The sequence below is a fragment of the Phacochoerus africanus genome, chromosome 16 (assembly GCF_016906955.1).
Source record: "Phacochoerus africanus isolate WHEZ1 chromosome 16, ROS_Pafr_v1, whole genome shotgun sequence".
Classification (NCBI taxonomy): domain Eukaryota; kingdom Metazoa; phylum Chordata; class Mammalia; order Artiodactyla; family Suidae; genus Phacochoerus; species Phacochoerus africanus.
In genome coordinates, this window is record NC_062559.1 from 48,664,315 (window position 1) to 48,684,875 (window position 20,561).

Below are 20,561 nucleotides of genomic sequence, written 5' to 3' on the forward strand. Positions count from 1 at the left end.
AACCAGGACATGCAGCAGCCTGCCTGCAGCTCAGCTGCAATTCCCCAGACGCCCAGGGGGTGCAAGTGCCTGGCTTGGGGGGAAGCCCCCCCATGGCAAGGATCAGGGCGGCCCCTCCCACAGAACTAAAATGCAGGAGGCTCATTTGAGTCACGTTAACCTTTATGCCCCTTCAGGGTGGCTAACACTGGCCAGGGGTCAGCCTGCACAGGTGACTCACCCACCCCTACCCCCAACACCAGAAAGGGGGTTGTTTCCACGGGGTGGTGGTGGGGGATTCAGGCTGTAACAGGATGGATCAGAGCTGGAGCCTGCGTGGGGCAATTCTGACTCCAAAAGCAGGTAAGGATGGGCTGGGGCGGAAATAAGGCAGACAGCAGGACCGGCCACCATGGTACCTGTTCCTGACCCAGATGGACTGAGCAGCACACGGGCCGGCAGACAGGAGTGAGCCACACGGAAGGCCACGTCGTGTCTGTTGATGTTTTCACCTCTTCCTTTGCACACACAGATGGGGGCCTGGTCGTTCCCATCGCCACTGCCCACCGCCCACCGCCCGGGCAGAGGGGCAGAGAAATGGGGAGCACAGGATAGAGTTCAGAAAGCAAACACCTGCTGCCCAAACTGTCGTGGATCCCTGCCCCAACTTTGGTCATAAACTCTTCAGTTCACTGTTCCCAAGGGTCATTAACAGCTACCGCCACCAACCCTTAGAGCCAAGAGAGAAAGGAGGAGAAGGCAAATGCAGGAGGCGGCCTCCGGATGCCCCCGCTCAGAGCCCGCAGCACAGCAGTGCCGTACTTCTTGGGCAGAGGTCCCTGGGGGTCTGGCCCTGGGGAGGACTTGGCTCAGTGTGCCCTGCTGAGGGGGGTCAAGGGCCAGGCTGTCTGGGAGGACTGGGGAGCTGGTGGAAGCACACGTGGAGATCACCAGGTTATTGCTGCATGTGGGGTAACAGAGGCGGAGCCACCCAAGCCAAAGGCAGCCCGAGGGCTCGTCCGCATCAGGGGTCCCCTTCCTGGAAAAGCACCGCACACACTCCTTGCGCCACCTCTTCCAGCAACCAGGAGACCCCGTCTGGGTGGAGACGGACAGCCCTTCGCTTCGCCAGCAACTGGGGTCTTTACTCAATGAGCTCCACGTAGTTGGCAGGAAACATGCCAAAGTGGCCGTCGGGCCCGTAGCCGCGCCACCAGCCTTCGTCAATCACTTCAATGCCCGTGATGAGGTTCTCAGGGTCAAAGGAGATCTCGGTCTCGTCGGCTGCAAGGAGGTGAGCCCAGAGGCCCTGCTGGGGACTCTGGGACCCTGGGGGCTGCCCCCAGCCTGTCCTGATGCCACTCCTGTGGCCCTTCGCCCAGGACACCCTTGCTACAGGGTCTGCCTCGGGTCCGGGGTTCCAGCGAAAGGCTGGAGTCCAGACAGCACTGCTGCAGGGCCGCCTGTCCCCGAGGCCCCCGCCTGGGTCAGCAGGGACACTGGCATCCAGGCCTGGCCCAGCTCTGTGGTCACTTCCTGGCTCCAGAACAAGGCAGGCAACTGGGATCCACCCCAGTGGAGAGGAAGTAGGCGCCCAGAGCACATGGGGAGGCCTGGGCACCCACCCGCCCTCCCGTCCTCACTTCAACACCCCCTGGGGCCGTCCCCCCAAGGGAGCCCCAAATCCTGCCTCCTGATCTTGGGCCCCACGGTTCAAGGCGGCTGGGCTATAGCACGTTACCTGCCTGGTAGTCGTACAGGGCCCGGGCACAGAGCCCTTTGCCACTCAGCCCCGGGTAGTGGTCAACGTGTGCCGAACTGGCCTCTTGCAGCTGCACCTGCCCATGGATGGGAAAGAAAGGAGAGGTCTGGGGTCCTGGTGACCCCAGAGTCGACCCTGCCCAAGGCCAGGGCTCAAGACAGACTTGGGGGATGGGGGGCATGGCACATCGTCGAGCTGCCAAGGAGAGCAGTTCTGCTCCTGGGGCCTCTTCACAGCCTGGCCCCGCCACAGGGAACCCACCATTGGAGGCTCCTCGTAGAGGGTCTCCTGCTCTGGGGGCTCCTCGTACACAGCCTCCTCCTCCTCCTCCACCTGCACAGGACACGGAGGGGCGCTGGGCACCGGCTCCTCGTGGAGATCTGCTCGGGAAGACACAGCCCACGCTGACCCTGGGGAGGGGAGAGGGCATCCAACCCCCTCCCCACCTCCCTCCCCCTGGGGAAGCCGGGAGTCTTGCCTGCCGCGGGCCTTGAGGCGGCAGGGGCTGACTCTCTGCTGAGGGAGGTCTCGGGCTGGGTGAGCTGCTTCTGCAGGAAGGGGCTCCTCAGCTTGCCTGCAAACCAGTGGTAAACACACAGGACATCACAGCATCACACCGCCGCAGCAGGGACGGGCCAAGCAGCCTCTGGCTTCGCTGTGCCCTGTACTGCCCGGAGGGTGCACCTGCCCTGGGCCACCGGCTGTCACCCAGGGAGTGAATGGGGAGCCGCAGCAGGTGCATGACTACCACCCAGTGTGCACACATCACCTGCAGCTCCATGGGGGCCTTGCACTGTGCTGGAGAGCTGACCAGAGCACAATCTGATCTTCTCTGGGGGCCAGAGACGTGACTGATGCGGGCCCTCGGACCCAACTTAACAGCCCAACATGTGAGGTGGACCAGGGGCTACAGGGCCAGGGCTGGAGGGTGTCCCACACTGCGGCCACACACGGCCCTTCCTTTCCCACTTGGTCTCTGCAGGAAGAAGTCAAAAGCGGGACGCCTGGGTCCCAGGCTCCCTCCCGGATGCTACCCTCACGAGCACAGGCTCTCCTTACTCACTCACGCCTGTCACCTTCTGATACACCCGTCACTAATGCAGGGGGCCTTGCCCTGGGACCCCAGGCTCCGCTTCGGCCCTCCCTTGCCTCATGGCTGGGCCCAGAGGGAGGGCTCACCTGGCTGGGGGCTGGGGATAGAGGTGGTGGACATGGCCCTCTCCTTCTGCTTGAAAATCTCCCGTGGGTGTGCTGGCAGCTGACAGGCAGGCTCCTGGGGAAGCGCATGGTCCTGGCAGTGAGTGAAGCCCCAGGGGCCCGGCGGCCTGCCTGGCTCCCTGTGGCTGTGCGGGGGCTCAGAGGCCTCTTCTGGGACCAGGTGGAGGTCCCGGCTGTGCTGAGCTTCTGTCCTTAGCTCTCGTGTCCACAGCTGGCTCCGACACCCCCATGTGTCCCAGGTTCCAAGCCGCCCCCGCTGGCTCTGACACCCTCACAGGGGGGAACCCCTCACTCAGGTCGGCTGGGCTGGGCTGGGCTGCACGTGGGACCCACACGGCTACCAGGGCTCAGAGTGGGCTGCCTGCGCACCTGCCCGGACCAGCCTCAGCAGATCCGGGCCCCACACACTGTGACTGGCCCCTCGAGTGGGAGCAGCCTGCTCTCACCTGCTCCTGGCGGTTTCTCGAAGCCACTTCATGCTGCTCAAACTTCCTGCTGGGAGGGGCAGAGGGAAGAGCTGCAGCATGGCCTCCACCTGGCCCTCGCCTGCCTCCAGGGCCCACTCTGGGGGAGAAGGAGAGAAGGCCCCGGGGGCAGCCCCCAACCTCACCTCTGGGCAGCCTCGCCCTGCTCCTGGTAGCGCTGCTCCCGGAGGGCAGCCTCGCGCAGCTCCCGCTCCCGGCGCTCCTGCTCCAGCCGCCGCCGCTCCTCCTCCGCCCGCCGCTTCTCCTCCAGCCTGCGGTTCTCCTCCTCCTTCTGCAGGGAGAGCCGCGCCGCCCGCCCCACTCAGCCTTTGCACTGCCGGCCACGGGGACCTGCCCGCTTGCCCTCGTCCTGCCCCAGCGGGCCTGCGTGGCCAAGCCTGCACTCTACAGCGACACCGGCCGGTCACCTAGGGTCTGCAGCCCTAGTTGGCCGCCTATACACGGGGCTAACAAGGCCATCTGCCCCGCGAGCTCACTCGAAGAAAGGCGGAGGCGCAGCCAGTCAAGCGTTTCACATCTGGCGCGCCCACTGCAGACGCTCCTCCAAGGCAGCTCCCCCCACATGCCCTGGGCGGTACTCACCTCTGCTTTGGCCCAGAAGCTGTCCTTGCCAACCCTCTTGATCTCAGACACAGCATTGGTCTTCTGGTACACGGAGCCCTGAGGGGACAGAATTCACTGCGGGGCCGCTGACAGAGGGCAGGTAAGAACTCTTAGGGCGGCACCTGGCAGAGGGAGCAGCACCGGGCCCAGCAACTCTTTAGGAGGCTGATGCCAAGATGGCCTGAAAGGCCCTGGAAATGGCCAAGCGGGGAACCCCAGACGACATGGGAGGGGTCTCTGCTGCATCAGGCCCTATGCGGGTAAGGCTCTATGCCTGAGATCCCTGGAGGTGGAGCAGTTCTGGGCAGGCCTCGGGACGGGGGGGGCCCCACAGACAGCTGACCGCCGTGGCAGTGCCAACAGAATCTCCGAGGACCCTGGCTGTGCATGGGGAGGCTCAGTCCCCATCAAGCACAGGGCCACAGGCTGCAGGAACCTGCCCACAAGCCTGGCCTGTCCACCCCTTGAGGTCTCTCCAAAGCAGCCACCACGCAGGGCCGCAGAGGACATGCTAATGCCTCGGCCTGGGGAGTGGATGGAGGTTCCCTGCAGAGAACCTCTGCCCACACGGAGCCAGCAGAAGAGGCTCCAGAACCGCCAGCTGACTGAACGGCCAGGCAGGGTCCAAGGCCACTCCTTGTGCCCACGAGCGCGTTCCCTGCCCACTGGGAGGCAGCCCCGCTCCCATCAGGCACAGGGCCACCATCTGCACCACAACCCAGCTCCAAGACCAGAAGCCAGGCAGGTGGGGGCCCAGTCCCCCAAGGGATAAAGCCCCGAGGGCGAGTCCAGGAAGTCTGGAAGTGACAGGACCTGCAGCACTCACCACTGGGGCCTGGGGGCCGGTGTCCTGGAATCGGCCACTCTCCTTGTGGAAGGCGTAGTTGGCGCCCGAGGCCCTGGCCACCTTCTGCATGATGCACTCGGGCTCCACGTCCTCCTCGGCCCTGGCGTTGATGGTCACGTGGGCCCCCTGGAGCAGGGGCAGTACTTAGCCAGCAAGAGGCACTGCAGCCCCAGGACAGCACAGGCTGCTCAGCACAGCAGCTGCACAAGGCATGAGGCCAGCAGACCCTGCTGGGAAGCAAGGCGCACCCTCCCCAAGCCTCAGACAAGCCCGCGGAGGGAAACCCCGCATTCCCGCCCCCTGCACTTGGCCTGTTCTGGGGTGCTACAGATCAACAGGCATTAAAGGCCCTTTGCTGATCAATGAAAACTAACCTTAAAAAGCACCTTCAAACAAGCACGTTCTACAAAAAGCAAGTTCCTGATTTCTTCAAGAGAGGTCAGACCTATGACCTCAGTGTGACCAAATGCCCAATAAACTTGGAACCCTTCCTCTCCTTCAGCTCCTACACAGAGAGCCTGAGCTCCATCTCCAGCGTTGGCTGAACAGAAAACAAAGTCCTGAGACTTCTTGCCAAAGAAATGCAAAATGTGAGCTGACAAGTGAACAAGTGCTTTTGAAAAGGACTGCCTCAAAGGAAGCGCAGGCCTCCGAGGTGTGAGCGTAAGCAACTGGCCCCAGCTCCCCATCCTGCCGGCACTGCAAGCAGTTCCTAAGCAGAAAACAAACGGAACCCCAGGCCCAGGCCTCCCAGATCCACTTCCAGCGCGGTCTCCTTGTGGTCCTTGGCCCCTCTTGCCCTGACGCCAACTGGGAGGTGGCTCTGGCTACACCCTGAGCAAGAGTAGAGCAGCCTCTGGACACGCCGCGGAGTCCAAACGGGGCATCAGGATGGGACTCCCACTCACACGCGCCCTGGAGCCAGGGGCCCAGCCCACTCTGCGAGGCCCCGGGGGAGGCGCCCTCACCTTCAGGAAGCCGGCCATGGTGCTGACGTGGTTGGCGCAAGCTCCCTTCCGCACGTCATTCACACCCTCGCCCGTCTGCAACACAACACACCCAGCATGACCTGCCAATCTAGCAGGGTGACCCAGGCCTCCCCGCAAAGCCACTGGCACCCCAGGGTCTCAGCCGTGTCCATGTCCCAGGGGAAAAGAGTGCAACCCCCAAAGCAGAGGACACGGTGGGCCCCACGCTCCCAAGGCAGGGAGGTTCTTGGCACAGGACACTCACCGGCTTCCACTGCAGGGGGGTCGCCTTAGAAGTCAATTCCCAAGCCCCCACCCTACGCTCCCAGAGCCCTCCCAGCCCTAAAGGGGACAAGGACATGAGAGTCCTGTGACTGCAGTCCATTTTATAGGAGTAATTCTGGGCTGGACAGTGGATTCTGCACTAGCAAGGCCCAGGGAATCTTCGGGCTGAATGAATCCACTCTTCTGCTCATTCACCAGATTCGAGCTGTTCTGAGTCCTCCGCTGCCCCCGTCACCAAAGGCAACGGTAAAGAAGCAAAGGGAGCCCCTCCGGCTCCTGTCTGGATGAGCAGCGGAAGCCCTGAGTTCCACATACCCAGTTGATGAGGACGAACTTGGGCAGGCCGGAGTTGGGGTCCTTCACCCTGCAGAAGGCGTACATGACCTTCCCGCTGTTGAGCTCCTCTGCCATCTCCTCCAGGCCCCCCTCTGCAGAGGCACCAGGCGGTCAGAGGCGGCCCCGGCACCGCCCGCCCCGGCTCCTAGTCCACCAGGAAAGGAAACACGAGCTGCCCCTAAGCCAGGGTTCTCAGCCCCGCCTGCGTCGGAACCAGATTCCCGGGCCTTGCCCCCACTAAGCTGACTTCTGAGCGCGGGATGGGCCCCAAGATCTGCCTTTGTGAAAAGCACCTCGGGGGATTTTTTTAACCACACTGGTCTAAAAACCACTCCAGTCAACCCACGCGCAAGTCTAGAAATACAAATGTCATTTCAGGGAGTTCCCGCTGTGGCACAGTGGGATGGAACCCACACTGTCGCGGCTCATGGCACATTAAAGGATCCCGCGTTGCCACAGCTGCAGCTCGGATTCAATCCCTGGCCCAGAACTTCCATATGCCGTGGGTGTGGCCATTAAAAATAATAATTAAAAAAGTCATTTCCGCTACAAGCCAAGCAGGCATCCGATCTCCAGAGGGAAGGGGCTCTGCCCCGAGCGCCCACTGCCGAGACCCCACAGCGCCCGGGAACCCCGGGAGCCCCCAAGCGGATGGTAACGCCTCACCTCTTTACAGGGGCTCAGCGCTTCGACACTCGGACTCGGGATGAGAGAGCGCTGGGGACACAGGAGTGGGCTGCCCCGTGCCATCTCCCCTGGCACCGAGGCTGTGTGTCCCTACAGTTTTAGGTTCTGATTAGCATGCAAGGAGAGGCTGGATCAGGTATTTTAGCTATAAGGCTCCATGGAACCCGGGGCCGTCCTGAGGCCCCTCGCGCACCACTGCGGACGGTGGTGTGACACTCGGCTGAATCTGCAACCCCAGTTCCTACAGCGTCACAGGGCACCGGGCACCACCGTCCGTGCCAGTCCCCCTAGAGTGAGGCCCACTGCGCAGAGGCGCTCGCAAGAGGGAGAGTCTTCTACCAAAGTCACCAGAACCACTCGTGGCAAGCAGGGGACACGCTGGTGAGGGTTTCGAGTAACACAGCCGTGTCACAAAGCTGGCCTTGAGCGTGAGGAGTCAGGGGTACCAGGCGGCGGGGGTCTGTGGTTTACACCCCCGTCTCGGGCCCGGTCTACACGGAGAGCCTCCACCCAGCACTGGCGAGAGCCTGTTCCTCCTGAGGGCTTTCCTGTCACCTCGTGTTTGAGTAGCACTTTCAGGCCACCCCATCCCAGCTGACCAGGTGCACCGATGCCACCTCTCCTGGGGGCGGGGGTGCCATGCGGACACTCAGCGCCTGGGAGGAGGACGGAGGGCAGGATGCGGAGGCAGCACCGCTCCACTCCAGCGGCACAGCTCCATGGTCTGCCGACCTCGCGGCCGCAGCCCAGCCTAGGGACGCGGAGAGAGCAGGTCCATCTCCCTTTGCAGCGCTGCCCAACCACAGCACAGATAGAGGGCACTGCTGCCTGGCACTGCCAGGTGGAGAGAGCCAAGGAGGAGGCACTTTCACTTAGCAACGTCTGAAACCCAAAGCTGCCAGGAGGAGCCCCGAGGGGCCCCACACGACGCGGTGGAGGCCTCTGTCCTGCCGGCTGTAGCCGCCCGATCAGGGCACCAGGAACGCCTCACCACTGACACAGCTCACCTTAGCCAGGCGAGGTGTCGCGGTGGTCATGACACAGGCAGGGGGACACCCATGCACCGAGTGTCCTTCCTCCCGCTGTGATGGCTGACATGCCATGGGGTGGAGCCCCCACGTGACAACTCGCCCCCCTCCACACACCTCAGCCTCCCTCCCCGTGTCCTGGCTGCTGACGTCCCACGAGAGCCCCTCTGCTTGCTCGCTAGGTCATACTCACCACCGGTGCCGGCCACACGAATGTCATTGCTGTTGCCTTCGTAGGTAAAGAGGGCCCTGAAAGAGAACACAGACGGGCCCTCCAGCCAGCGCACCGGTCACCACCCACCCTTGCCGCCCCCACCAAGGCTTTGCGCTGGACCCCAGAGGGCTCGGCCTGAGGCAGCACTGCAGGCAGACCCGGGCCCCACCCTGAACCACGAGGCAGGATCTCCACAGGCCGCTGGGATTCTTCAGCAGCAGCTGCCCTGACTCACCAGAGCGGCTCGTGAGGGACAAACCTCTGGAGCCGGGGAGCATACGTCTACTGTGAAGAACACGAAGCCGCAGAGCTTCATGTCTACACACTCATGTGTGAACCACTCACTGGGCTACCAGGTATGTGAGTCTGAACAGACAAGAGACACCTGATGTTCCTGAAACCCAAGCGCCCTGGGGAGCAGCAGCAGGGAGGAATGCGTGCACCTGCAGAGCCCAGTGCCCAGAGCAGGTCTGCTGTCTTCCGGGAAGCCTGGGGTGGGGGGAGCAGGGCTCTCTAGGCACCAGCCTCTCCCAGCAAACACAGCCTGTTACAGGGTGTGCACGGCATCAGAAAGCCCGGGGGCCATGCCCCAACATGAAGGCACACCCTCACAGGACAGGCACCTTGGCTGGGCCGGTTCTATAGCTAGCAGAGCCTTGACAGCCTCCTTCTCCTGCAAGACTCATTAGTCCTAAGAACTCCAGCAGAGATGTCGGCTTACACACTTGTGGCCCAGAGGTGTTGAGAAGTATGGTACATTTGATTAAACTTGGCAAGATTTATTAAATCAAGGAAGGTCTCTTGACCAGAACAAAGGTTACTCAAAGAGAACATTCTGGAAGAGGTGGCTTTCCTGCAGTCCAAAACATCCATCAGCATCCACTCTGCAGCGGCTCGGCTCCAGGGCGTGCTGGCAGACCACACAGTGAGGGTGCTGACCCATCAGACAGCAAGTCAAAGGCAAAGCCCAGGCTGGCGGCCCTTTCCCCATGCCCCGGAGCACAGGCCCACTGAGGCCCCGCCTGGCGAAAAAAGCCCCAGGATCAACCATCTGACAGGACCCAAATCAGCTTCCACTCAGCTTCCCCAGGGCCTCGCCAGCCACGGGGCAGAGCTGCCCAAGGCTGAGAAAGTCAGGAGAAATTATACCCAAGCTCAGAGATCTGGCCAGGAGGAAGGACAGGCTGCCAGGAAAGAACCACTGCTTCCCAGGAGAGGAGAGCGAACGAGGGGGAAACACTCGGGAAAACAGGAGGCTCCCACTGTGATGCAGGGGGTTAGGAACCCAAATGCAGCAGTGCAGGTCACTGAAGAGGCCTGGGTGTAACCCCTAGCTCGGCACAGTAGTTTAAAGGTTTTGGCGATGCCGCAGCTGTGGTGTAGGTTGCAGCCATGTCTCAGATTCCACCCCTGGCCCAGAACTTCCACACCCTGCAGATGTGGCCATGAAAAAAAAAGAAAAGAAAGAAAACAGGAAATGAGATGACTTGGGAGGTGGTAGATGTCCAGACTCTGGCGGGCTGGAGTCCTGGCCAGCCTTCCTCCTGGAAGAAAGAATCCCACTCCTCTTGAAGGCACAAGACCTTGACTGCAGAAGACGAGGACAATGGACAGGCGGCAGGAACAGAGACAGCTGCTCAGCTCAGCTCTTCCAACAAGGGCTCCAGCAGCTAACAAGCCAAGCTCCATGCTGCCCACCACGCCTCTGACTTCGTTCCCCTCCACTGAGCTCCAGCCTAAGCCACCTTCTTGATTATTCCCAGGTCAGAGGCTCAGCCCACAGTCCACCAAATTCTGCTCTTCTTTCAAACCAACATGGAAAAAAAAAATATGCTGGCTTGTGAAGGCATACGGCACAAGGAGCATGGGCTGCTGAGCTCCTTATATTTCAGTCACTTTCCAAAAATGCACACTAAGAACCTGCTTCCTGCCGGTGATGGGAAAATGCAGCTGTGGATAATCCCTAAGAGGCCCTGTCCATGGAATATACTTTCTAAAGGGAGAAAAAAGAAACACAGACATCAACGCTAAGATACTGTCAGGTAGTGAAGTGGGTGCAGGAAGTGAGCAAACATGCCACAGGCCAGGGGAAGAACCACCTGGGGAACCGGGAGAGAGACCCAGTGTGGAGAAGGGCTGCTGTGGCTGCTCCCATTCCCCCTGGCTTCACAGCCTGGCCCAAGGCCCCCGCCTGCACATGACAATGACCTTCCATGCTGGGGGCACCTCTTCTAGCTCTGATACCCTCTACCACTCTCCCTGTACCCCCTCATTCCATCTGAGCATCTACTATACATAACAGCCCTGCTCCGGAGACAGAAAAGGGGCCCACCCCACCATTTCTGATGGGAAGAAAGGTGACAGGAAAATCAGTGAGGCTGTCTGGCATCTGCCTGGAGGAGTCAAACAGGGAGATGGGAAAATCTGACTGTAGCCAGGGAACCAGGAATCGAGAAAGGCCTCTTTGCAAGGTTTTCTTGTGGCAGAGCAGGTTAAGGGTCCAGCGCTGTCATTGAAGCAGGTCGCTGCTGTGGCACAGGTTCGACCCCTGGCCTGGGAACTTCTATGTGCTGTGTACGTGAGGAAACAAAACAACACGAAAAGGCCTCTCTGAGAAGAAGGTAACATGAGAGCTGAGAAGTGAAGTCTGGGGAGCCCCCGGGGTGATGTGGATGGGAGCGCCAGGCAGAGGGCACAGCAAGTCCAAGGGCTCTGAGCAGACATGAGTTTGCGGGTTTAAGGAGGAGAAAGGAGGCGAGAGTGGTGGTAAACTGGTGTGACCAGAGTGTGATAAATAGGAGGGGGTTGGGGAGCCAGGCCATGCAGGGCCTGTCAGCCATGGGGCTTTATTTATGATGCAAGAGGAAGCCGCTGCAGAGTTTACACGGGGAAGTGCCACGGTCTATTTCTTCAGCTCGTGAATGGGACCTGCCCACACTGATGTGGCCCCAGAGAGTCTGCTGACCCAGACAGCTGGTGTTCTGAAGTTCTTTCCCAAGGCCTAGGGGTTAAGAACGGCAAGGCTACAACGTTCTTAGTGTCACAGAAGTACACTGTCCGAAAGCCACCCTATGCTGGGCACCAGGGGAAGCCAAGAAAGCAGCAGCACTTGACAAATGGAGAGAGTCATGGCAGCACAGCCACGCCCAGAAAGCCCTTCCCCAGGCAATGGGGAAAAGGCTCCCCAGAGCTGGTCATCTGAGTCCATCATACTCAGCATATTTCCTAGTGCTCAAAGGTGGCCAGCGAAAACAAGAAGCAGATGGGGAAATAACAGAATCCTCAAACATAGAAGGACCCTACTTGCAGGACAAAGAGCTTACCCTATGTGTGGGCTGCCCAGGGCTGTCCCAGGGACTTCAGGTCCAGGCTTCCAGTTCTACAAAGTCCCTAACACTGCCAGCCTAGCAAAGGTTGTCATTAGGAGGTGGAGGGAAGACGGGACCTTTACAGCCAGCAGTGTCCTTTCATTCACCCCCTATGGCTCAAGCATCGCAATATTTTTGGAGAAAGGGAGGTTCTGAAATACACGTTCACAAATAACATAGCACCTAGTTCCCTCGACCTCCCTGTTTGACCCTCCAGAGCAAGGCGCCCATTCCTAGTCGGGCTTCCAGACCACTCTGAGGGGCCCATCCCCGAACACAGCGTTTGGAAGAAGCCGGGCGTGGCTTCCGCTTTCTCAGGGAGGGCTGTGAAGGGCCCCTTTGTCCAGGGAAGTCCCCGGGCACGAGAGAAGAACCTGGCGAGGCCATCGAGAACAGCCAGGCACAGAATTCAACGAGGCCCGCGGAACCGAGACTGGTGGCTAGCAGCGGGTACGGGCTGGGGACTCACGGGGTTCCCACACCGGGTTTAACCTGCCCACGCACGGTGGGGCAAGGGGTGACGAGGCTGGGGTCCGCAGCTCCCCGGATGCGGCGCAGGTACGGTGCGGACTAGACTCCGCGCCCCCTGGCTCCCCTGCCCCCGGCCCGCTCCTGGCCCGCCCCGAACCCGCCTCTGGCCGTCTCGCAACCCACCAGTCGGTCGGGGACTTCTCGTCGACCACTCGCATGTAGGCGTCCTGCAGCGCCGGCCCATTCCGGCTCAGGTTCACAGCCATGGCCGACCCCGCGGTCCCCGCACCTCCACGGCCGCCGCTGCTTCCGGTCCCGGCCCGCCCACGGCGGCCAGAAGCCCCGCCCGACGGCCGGAAGCCCCGCCCCCTACGGCCGGAAGCGGAAGCTATGTGGGTGAGCGGACTGGCTGGACGGGTAGGGGGCAGGCAAAGGGGCCGCGGCCTGCACCCGCCCCCGCAGGAAAGGAAGGAGAGAGGGCGCGGCTTTCTGCGCGTCCCCGAGCTGTCCCTCTGAGCTGGGCCCGCTTTGTGGCTCCGGCTGAGGGACCCCACCCATCTTCTATGAGCTATTCTCACGGTGCATTTTCGCTTCTAATTCTTGTCGCAGTTAAAGCACTTATTTGAGAATCTTGGGTTCGCGGCAGGCTCGGGATGCCCCGAGCTTGTGTGGCCCCTCAATAGAAGTCTTATCTATCAATGAAGCATACGTGAATTGATGAATAGAAGAATAAAAATGAATGAACCAAATGCGGGTCCCACGACCACAAAACAGACTCAAAGTGCTGTTGGGACTCTTTGATCTCACCTGCGTCTTCCTCTCTAGCTTGGTTGAGGATGGGGCAGCAGAGGAAAGATGAGAACCTGGCCCGTGCTGGTCCTGTTACCAAACCAAACTGGGGTCCACTGGCCCCAGTGCAGTAAAGTGAATCTACTGACATGAGGTTATGGTGAAGGGACGTGCAGTATTTATTGCAGGTGCCAGGCAAGGAGTCCAGGTAGTTAGTGCTCAAAACACGGGGACGAGGGATGGGGGTGCTCTGTGTGGTGACCAGGTTCATCCCTATGGATAAGGGAAAAGTGGGGAGACCCAGATTCCACTGAGAGAAGACTGAGAGGAGGGGGTCCCTGGTGTGGGAAGCTGGGGGCACTAGGATTCCACTTCCTGCTCTAATGTGTGGGAGCCTTTTTCTGCCTGACGGATCAGGGAAGGCGTCTCAGAGGTAACAGTGGAGCAGAGACTGGATTGGGGGATGTGTGTGTGTGTGGGGGGGGTGCAGCTATGAAAAATCTGGGCAGAAGTGTTCCAGAAAGAGGGAGCAGTATGTGCCGGAGCTCTGAGGTGGAGCACAGAGAGAAAGAGCGGGAAGGAGCATGGGTGGAGGCTGGATCCTATAGGACCTTGGGGCTTTGGGTTTTATTCCTAGGTGGGATGGAATCCTTGGTGGGCTTTAAAGAGAAAGGACATGGTCTAGGGATGTTTTAAGTGTCCCTCTGTCTACTGTGTAGACCCTCTTGGTACCAGTCTCCCTCTCACGCCTGCTTTTCCTGAGTTCCTGTTTCCTTTCCGCCATCTCTCTCGTGTTGGTTAGTTGGTCCTTGGTTCGAGCATATGAGATGTCTCCACAGGTCACTCCTAGGACCCTTCTCTCCTTAGCGAATTTCTCCATCATTCACACAAGCCTCTGTACTTTTCTTGCATGTGGACAGACTCAGATCTGCCTTACTTCTTGATGCTCTCCTGGTAGATTTAGATGAAAATCCCAGGGCACAAAGCAGGACTCTGAATGGTCAGTGGCCTCCATACTCGGAGGGCAGTTGACTGTGTCCTGAAGGCATCTGGGCCCAAGAGTAGAGGGAGCACTTTGGCAAGCTCCCTCTGGAACCCACTGTCTAGAAGGAATTAACAGCATTACGGAAAAGAGCTGCCTGACAGGCGCAGCAGTGTCCCCCAGTGTTTCAGTCCAAAATACCATAAACCTCGTGGCTTATGAACAACGGAAGTTAACGTCTCATAGTTCTAGAGGGTAGACATCCAAGATCAGGGCACTGGTGGGTTTTGTGTCTGCTGAGAGTTCACTTCATGTTTCACAGACATTCCTCTTCTCCCGTGTCCTCACGTGGTGGAAGGGGGAAGGAAGCTCTCGGGGGTTGGGGAGGGTCTTCTTTTTTCTTCTTTTTTATGGCTCTACCTGCAGCCTATGGAAGTTCCCAGGCCAGGGGTCGAATTGGAGCTGCAGCTGGGGCCTATGCCACAGCCACAGCAATGCCAGATCCTTAAGCCCCACCCTGAGCAAGAACAGGGATCAAACCCGAATCCTCATGGACACTGTGTCAGGTTCTTAACCTGCTGAGCCACGATGGGAACTCATTTTATCTTTTTCTTTTTGGATGCACCCATGGCATGTAGAAGCCCCCAGGCCAGGGATTGAATTTGCCACAGCAGCAACCCAAGCTGCACCACAAGGGAACTCTAGGGGGGTCTATCTTTTATAAGCACGCCAATGTCATTCATGAAAGCGCCGCTGTTATGACCTAATCATCTCACAAGGACCCCACCTCCTAATGTTACCTTAGGGGTTAAGATTTCAACATAGGAATTTGGGTGGGTTATGGCGACAGAATCATTCAGACCACAGCAATCAGTGAGAAAGAAGAGATGTTTATTCAAAGGCTTCATTGACGGAAGTGTCAATTAATAAGAAATTTTTTTTTTCTTTTTGCTTTTTAGGGCTACACCATTGCACATGGAAGTTCCCAGACTAGGGGTTGAATTAGAGCTGCAGCTGCTGGCCTACACCACAGCCACAGCAACACCAGATATGAGTCACATCTGCAGCCTACACTGCAGATCATGGCAACACTGGATCCTTAACCCACTGAGCGAGGCCAGGGATGAACCCACATCCTCATGGATACTAGTCAAGTGCATATCCTGCTGAGCCACGACGGGAACTCCCAAAAATCATTTTCTTAAAAACCACCAGGATTACATCTCTCTATTCCAGCCGCCCATGGCCGTGTCTCTACAGAGTAAGAGAAACCAAATCATTGCTTTTCCTGCCCTGAAAAAAAAATTATTTATGCTGCATGGCAAGTGGAATCCAGTAAACAAATATTTCACATTTTGGGAGACTATTATTATTATTATTCGTCTTTTCTATGCCACACCCGCGGCACATGGAGGTTCCCAGGCTAGGGGTCTAATCGGAGCTGTAGCCGCCAGTCTACACCACAGCCACAGCAATGTGGGATCCTTAAACCACTGAGTGAGGCCAGGATTGAACCTGCAACATCATGGTTCCTAGTCAGATTTGTTAACCACTGAGCCACGATGGGAACTCCCACATCTTGGGAGATTAAAAAAACCCCCAAACCTTCCTAGTTGAGTCCCGGTGGCGATTTTACACAGGGAGTGAGCTGTCAGGAGCAGGGCTGGGACTCAGGCCTTCAGGTGAGGTGTGGCCCATGGGGTCTGCCCATCATTAAGGCCTGGCTCCAAGGGGCAGCCACAAGTCCATGTGAGGTGGCCCACAGGCAGGGCCAAGCCCCCTCTTTCGGGAGATGCAGCGCTCTTTCCTGCCACCCTCACTTTACAAAGTGCCCAGAGAGGACACATGTGTTGCTCACGCGGCTCTGGGGAGCCTGAGTGTCTCGGGTCTTGGCTCAGGCCTGCACCTCAAAGACCTAGAGATGAAGCGTATCAGCCAAGCTCCCTGCTGCAGGTGGGTGGACCCACAGCAAGGAGTCAGCAGAAATTCCCCGAGGCTCAAAGGGAACAGAAGATACCGTGATGGGGACTCCACAGTGTCACCACCACTTGGCCAAGGTTTTAAACCCAAGGACGCCAGCGGATTGTGCTGGCCCCTCCTGTTTCAGGATGAAGGTGTCCTGAGCCTGCCTTGCTGGGCGTTTGACACCTGGGGCAGAAACAGCCAACTTTCCTCAGAAGGGTCACCAGCCTTCCATCCCTCGCCTCTCCCACCCTAACTTTACAGCCCATGCCTCCATCTGCATCCTTCTTCCTGGAGCTGGCGGATCACTTTGCCCCCTGAGCACTGCTGGCCTTCCTGGGCCCCGGCCAGGCCGTGACTGCACCTGAGAACAAACTCTGAGGCAAGGCTAAGCCCAGGCCTGATGGCACTTCTTTCCTTTCTTCCTGCGGATAGAGGGACAGAGGCAGCCCTCTGTGTCCCGTGTCCTTACCCCTAAAAGTGTCCTGGTCCAGTGACGGTGCTTGTTTCCCTGGGGCCCAGGGTGTGAAGTAATCTTACACGTGGCTCATCTTGTCAGCCACTTAGTGTGAACATTCGTATTCACGCTGCCACTCTTCCGCCTTCAGAGTTGCTCATACACCCAAACAAAACTTCAATCCAAAAAGATACGTGTACCGGAGTTCCCATCGTGGTGCTGTGGAGACACATCCAACGAGGAACCATGGGGTTGCTTTTGGGTTCGATCCCTGGCCTTGCTCAGTGGGTTAAGGACCCGGTGTTGCCGTGAGCTGGGGTGTAGGTCGCAGACGTGGCTCAGATCCCTTGTTGCTGTGACTCTGGTGGAGGCCGGCAGCTGCAGCTCCGATTAGACCCCTAGCCTGGGAACCTCTGTATGCCGCAGGTACAGCCCTAAAAAGCAAGCAAACAAAGAAACAAAAAAAGCTCTGGAAAGGTGATCCCTGTGATTTGCCCCCTGTGGCTCCCAGACGGTCACAGGGCCCCAGTTTGGGAAGGGCCATGCATGGGACTGTCCCCAGGTGTTGAGTCAGCTCCCAGAATGTGCTGTGCTTGTTCTGGAAGCCTGCATTTACTGAAGGGCTCCCGTGTCTGCAGGACCCTCCTCCCAGTCCATCTGTCAGGCCCTCCCAGGTCCTGCCTCCTCCTGAGGCCTTCCTTCCCCATGGGCTCCCCGTGGGCTCCCAGGAGGCAGCCACATCCTGCTTCCTTTTTATAACGTTCTTCCTCCCTCCTGCCCTTCACACCTTGCCCTCAGCAAGCGCTCGATCGATGCTTGGATAAAGCCACCCAAGTCATTAGAAAGTAATTCCAATGCTTGGCCAGCAGTGCCAGCATTTCCCGGTGACCAGCCCCTTAAGCTGTTGTGGGGGGAGGAGAGGCGGGGGGGCAGCAGGGGTGAGAGGCGGGCTCCGAGGGGGCAGTTCTGTCATTTCCTCCCCAAGTGGTGCCCAGCCAAGCCCTCTCATCCAGAGGGAAGCTCTGCTGCAGGGAGCTGGGTCGATCAAGTGGGCCCGTCTGAAAGGTGAGGACGGGGAGTCTGGGAGAGTGGGGAGCAGGTGGGGAAAGAAGGAGACGATTTTTAGGAAAATTAAGAAGCCACTAGTTAGTCTGATAAGGGGTTTACAGATTGTCTGTGGTTTTTTGGTTGCGTTTTTAATAAAATCTTTCAACAGGGGGAAACCCAAGCGGCGGGCTTGACCAGCCCAGCAGTCTGGCCATGAGACCACCAGGCCCTTCCTCAGCTCACTGACGGCCGGCAGGTGAGCGGCGGTTATGCCTGCCGACGGGGTACCAGCATGCCGCCTTTGGGGATGCTGGTCAGACAGGTTGGGACTGGGACCCTTTGCCACAGAGCTTGTAGCTAGACACATGTCTCCTGGAGCCACAGAATACAAAGAAAACAGGAGGGACTAAAAACACCTGCACACACGTCCAGCTGGGGCAGAGGATGAACAGTAAGATGCAAAAGGGCCAAAACCTGACGGCCATTTCTGAGGCACCAAGAGGAAGAGCAGGGTCCTGTGCATATGACTGCTGCACAGGATGCCACCGAGGGGGTGGGCAGACGGCCGAAGCCACCCTTCTGCTCTGACCCACTGATCTTCCTGCCTCCTCACCCCATTTAGGCGACCAGCTTTGCCTCCCCATCTTGGGGAGTGAGTAACAGCAAGGGACCCTGTTACCTGTTCTGCAGCACAAGTCCCAGTAGAGCCCGGCTTGAACGGCTCATCGGGCCTCTTTGAGCTGTTTCTATTGATTAAAGCATCCAAGGACCCAGGTGGTAACAATGGCAGCCGCCCTCCAGGTCTCAGAGACCAGCATTCACGCCTAGACCTAACCTTGGTCCATCCCTGTGGCACCGCCCTGCCTGGGAGGAAGCTGGCGTTCCTGAGAGGAGGGGGAGTCGTGGAGGCAGAGGATGGAGGGGCAGGCGAGGGCAGGAGAGGCAACAGTGGCCTGTGTTGCTGTCCAGGCTTTCTCTGCCTCTGCCGGGACAGCTCTCAGGCCAGGGGTTCTGCAGACCAGCCCCGTAAGCACCTCTCTGGTGCTCGAGGAGGCTCCCTCTTGAATTTCAGAGACAGAAACCTGCCCTTCCTGGAGCATCTGTCGTAGGGCGGGGTGCCAACGTATGGCTCAGCTGTGAGCTGCCAGGCCTGTTGGACTTTGGAGTTCTGGGGTTTTAACCCCTTGTCAGGAAATTTTGACCCTTTACCATATTCCTGGAACTCCTGGGTCTTCCTGCCTCCTGACAAAGGAGCAAGAGCTCAGTGCCCTTCCGCACAGCCAGACTTCTGGCCAGAGTTGAGTCATTTGTTCCTGTTGCATCAGTGGCTTAAGGTCATGCATCTCCCTGATAGCTCTGGTCCACAGAGTAAACAAATATATCACTCTACAGTTAAGATTTTTTTTTTTTTAAGCTGTGCCCATGGCAAGCAGAAGTTCTGGGGCCAGCAGGGATTGAGCGAAAGTCACAGCAGTGACAACACCAGATCCTAACCTGTTGAGCCACCAAGGAACCCCTCTGCAGTTAGCTTTTTAGATCTGCTGTCCAGTTATCCAGTTGCTGACCTGGGACTTCCCTTGGAAACATGACACCTGCACATGCAGGCTGGAAAGGAACTGCTCACACCATGCTGCATCTTATTTTTATTTATTTTTTCTTTTTACAGCTGCACCTTTGGCACATGGAGGTTCCCAGGCTAGGGGTCGAATTGGAGCTTCAGATACTGACCTACGCCGCAGCCACAGTAACACCAGATCCCAGCTGCATCTGTGACCTAGGCCACAGCTTGTGACAATGGTGGATTCTTAACCTGCTGATCGAGGCCAGGATTCAAACCCGCATCCATGTCGGTTCTTAACCTACTGAGCCACAGCAGGAACTCCTCCATTGTATCTTTTTTTTTTTTTTCCAGGGCTGCAGGTATGGCATATGGAAGTTCTCAGGCTAGGGGTCCAATCAGAGCTACAGCTACTGGCCTATACCACAGCCACAGCTACGCCAGATCTGAGCTGCATCTGTGACCTACACCACAGCTCACGGCAACGCTGGATCCTTAACCCACTGATTGAGGCCAGGGATCAAACCCACATCCTCATGGATACTAGTTAGGTTTGTTTCTACTGAGCCACAATGAGAACTCCCTACACTGCATCTTAAAATAGAGTTTTCAGTGTAAGACGCCTGTCCTTCAGGCTGACCTGTGCCCTGGAAGGCGAGAAAAGCAAGTTTCCCAGGGGGCGAGAGTCCAGGGAACCTAACAGGGTCGGGCCTGTGGAGCGACACTCTGGTGGCGTGTCCGAGAGGCCTGGTGGGGACAGAGGACAATGCAGGCTTGCAGAGTGGATGGTAGTTTCCATTCGGGAGCCTAACAGGGTCGTTTTACTTTCTCTACTGCCTGTCTCCCACAGAGGGAGCAGGCTTGGGGAAATTTTTTTTTTTTTTCTTTCGTCTTTTGCCATGTCTTGGGCCGCTCCTGTGGCATATGGAGGTTCCCAGGCTAGGGGTCGAATCGGAGCTGTAGCCACCGGCCTATGCCAGAGCCACAGCAACACAGGATCCGAGCCGCATCTGCAACCTACACCACAGCTCACGGCAACGCCGGATCGTTAACCCACTGAGCAAGGGCAGGGACCGAACCCACAACCTCATGGTTCCTAGTCAGATTCGTTAACCACTGTGCCACGACGGGAAGTCCAGGCTTGGGGAAATTTTGCCTGTACTGAGAAGATTCATCAGCTTCCTGGGCGTCATAAGCTATGATGCTCGAAGGGCCGAGTATGGTACCCACACTCTCAACACTGACTTGGGCCTGGAGACTCCTTCTCTGAGCCTCTGAAATTTTCATCTGCCCACCTCCCTGCACTTTGTCACACTGGCTCAAGGAGCACTGTGACCATTGTCTGAAGTGGCACAGCCCTGTGCGGACAGCCTTCCCTGGAGACACTGTAAATTTATTTTGTTTAAGCAAAGACCAAAGGAGTAGCCAAGAGACAAAAATGAAAAGGGCAAAATGCCCGCCATGGTAAGAGGCAGAGCAGGGGGCCCATGGAACACGAGGAGCAGCCTCATGTAG

The 20,561-nt window shown here is 58.3% G+C and overlaps 1 protein-coding gene across 2 annotated transcripts; it reads right to left on the bottom strand.

The window, feature by feature from the left end:
- Window positions 1-144: 144 nt before the first annotated feature.
- DBNL (drebrin like) lies at window positions 145-12,590 on the bottom strand. Of its 2 annotated transcripts, none has more exons than XM_047763246.1 (13): window positions 12,435-12,590; window positions 8,392-8,447; window positions 6,463-6,575; window positions 5,863-5,937; window positions 4,874-5,020; window positions 4,027-4,104; window positions 3,570-3,715; window positions 3,406-3,451; window positions 2,921-3,014; window positions 2,220-2,315; window positions 2,003-2,121; window positions 1,721-1,817; window positions 145-1,263 (listed from the first exon to the last, which is right to left on the bottom strand). In XM_047763246.1, the coding sequence occupies exons 1-13, from the start codon at window positions 12,515-12,517 to the stop codon at window positions 1,124-1,126; spliced, it is 1,290 nt and encodes a 429-aa protein (XP_047619202.1). In that variant the 5' UTR covers window positions 12,518-12,590; the 3' UTR covers window positions 145-1,123. The 2 variants fall into 2 exon arrangements, with proteins under 2 accessions (XP_047619202.1, XP_047619201.1); XM_047763245.1 differs by having other exon boundaries at window positions 3,406-3,454.
- Window positions 12,591-20,561: the final 7,971 nt, after the last annotated feature.

Bases quoted from the DNA above. Each gene is read 5' to 3' on its own strand.
- DBNL (XM_047763245.1), bottom strand. From the start codon at position 12,517: ATGGCTGTGAACCTGAGCCGGAATGGGCCGGCGCTGCAGGACGCCTAC. The intron at 1,818-2,002 runs GTGGGTTCCCTG...ATCCATGGGCAG, and splicing joins TCTACGAGGAGCCTCCAATG to GTGCAGCTGCAAGAGGCCAG. The intron at 1,264-1,720 runs GTAACGTGCTAT...ACCTCCTTGCAG, and splicing joins CCTGTACGACTACCAGGCAG to CCGACGAGACCGAGATCTCC.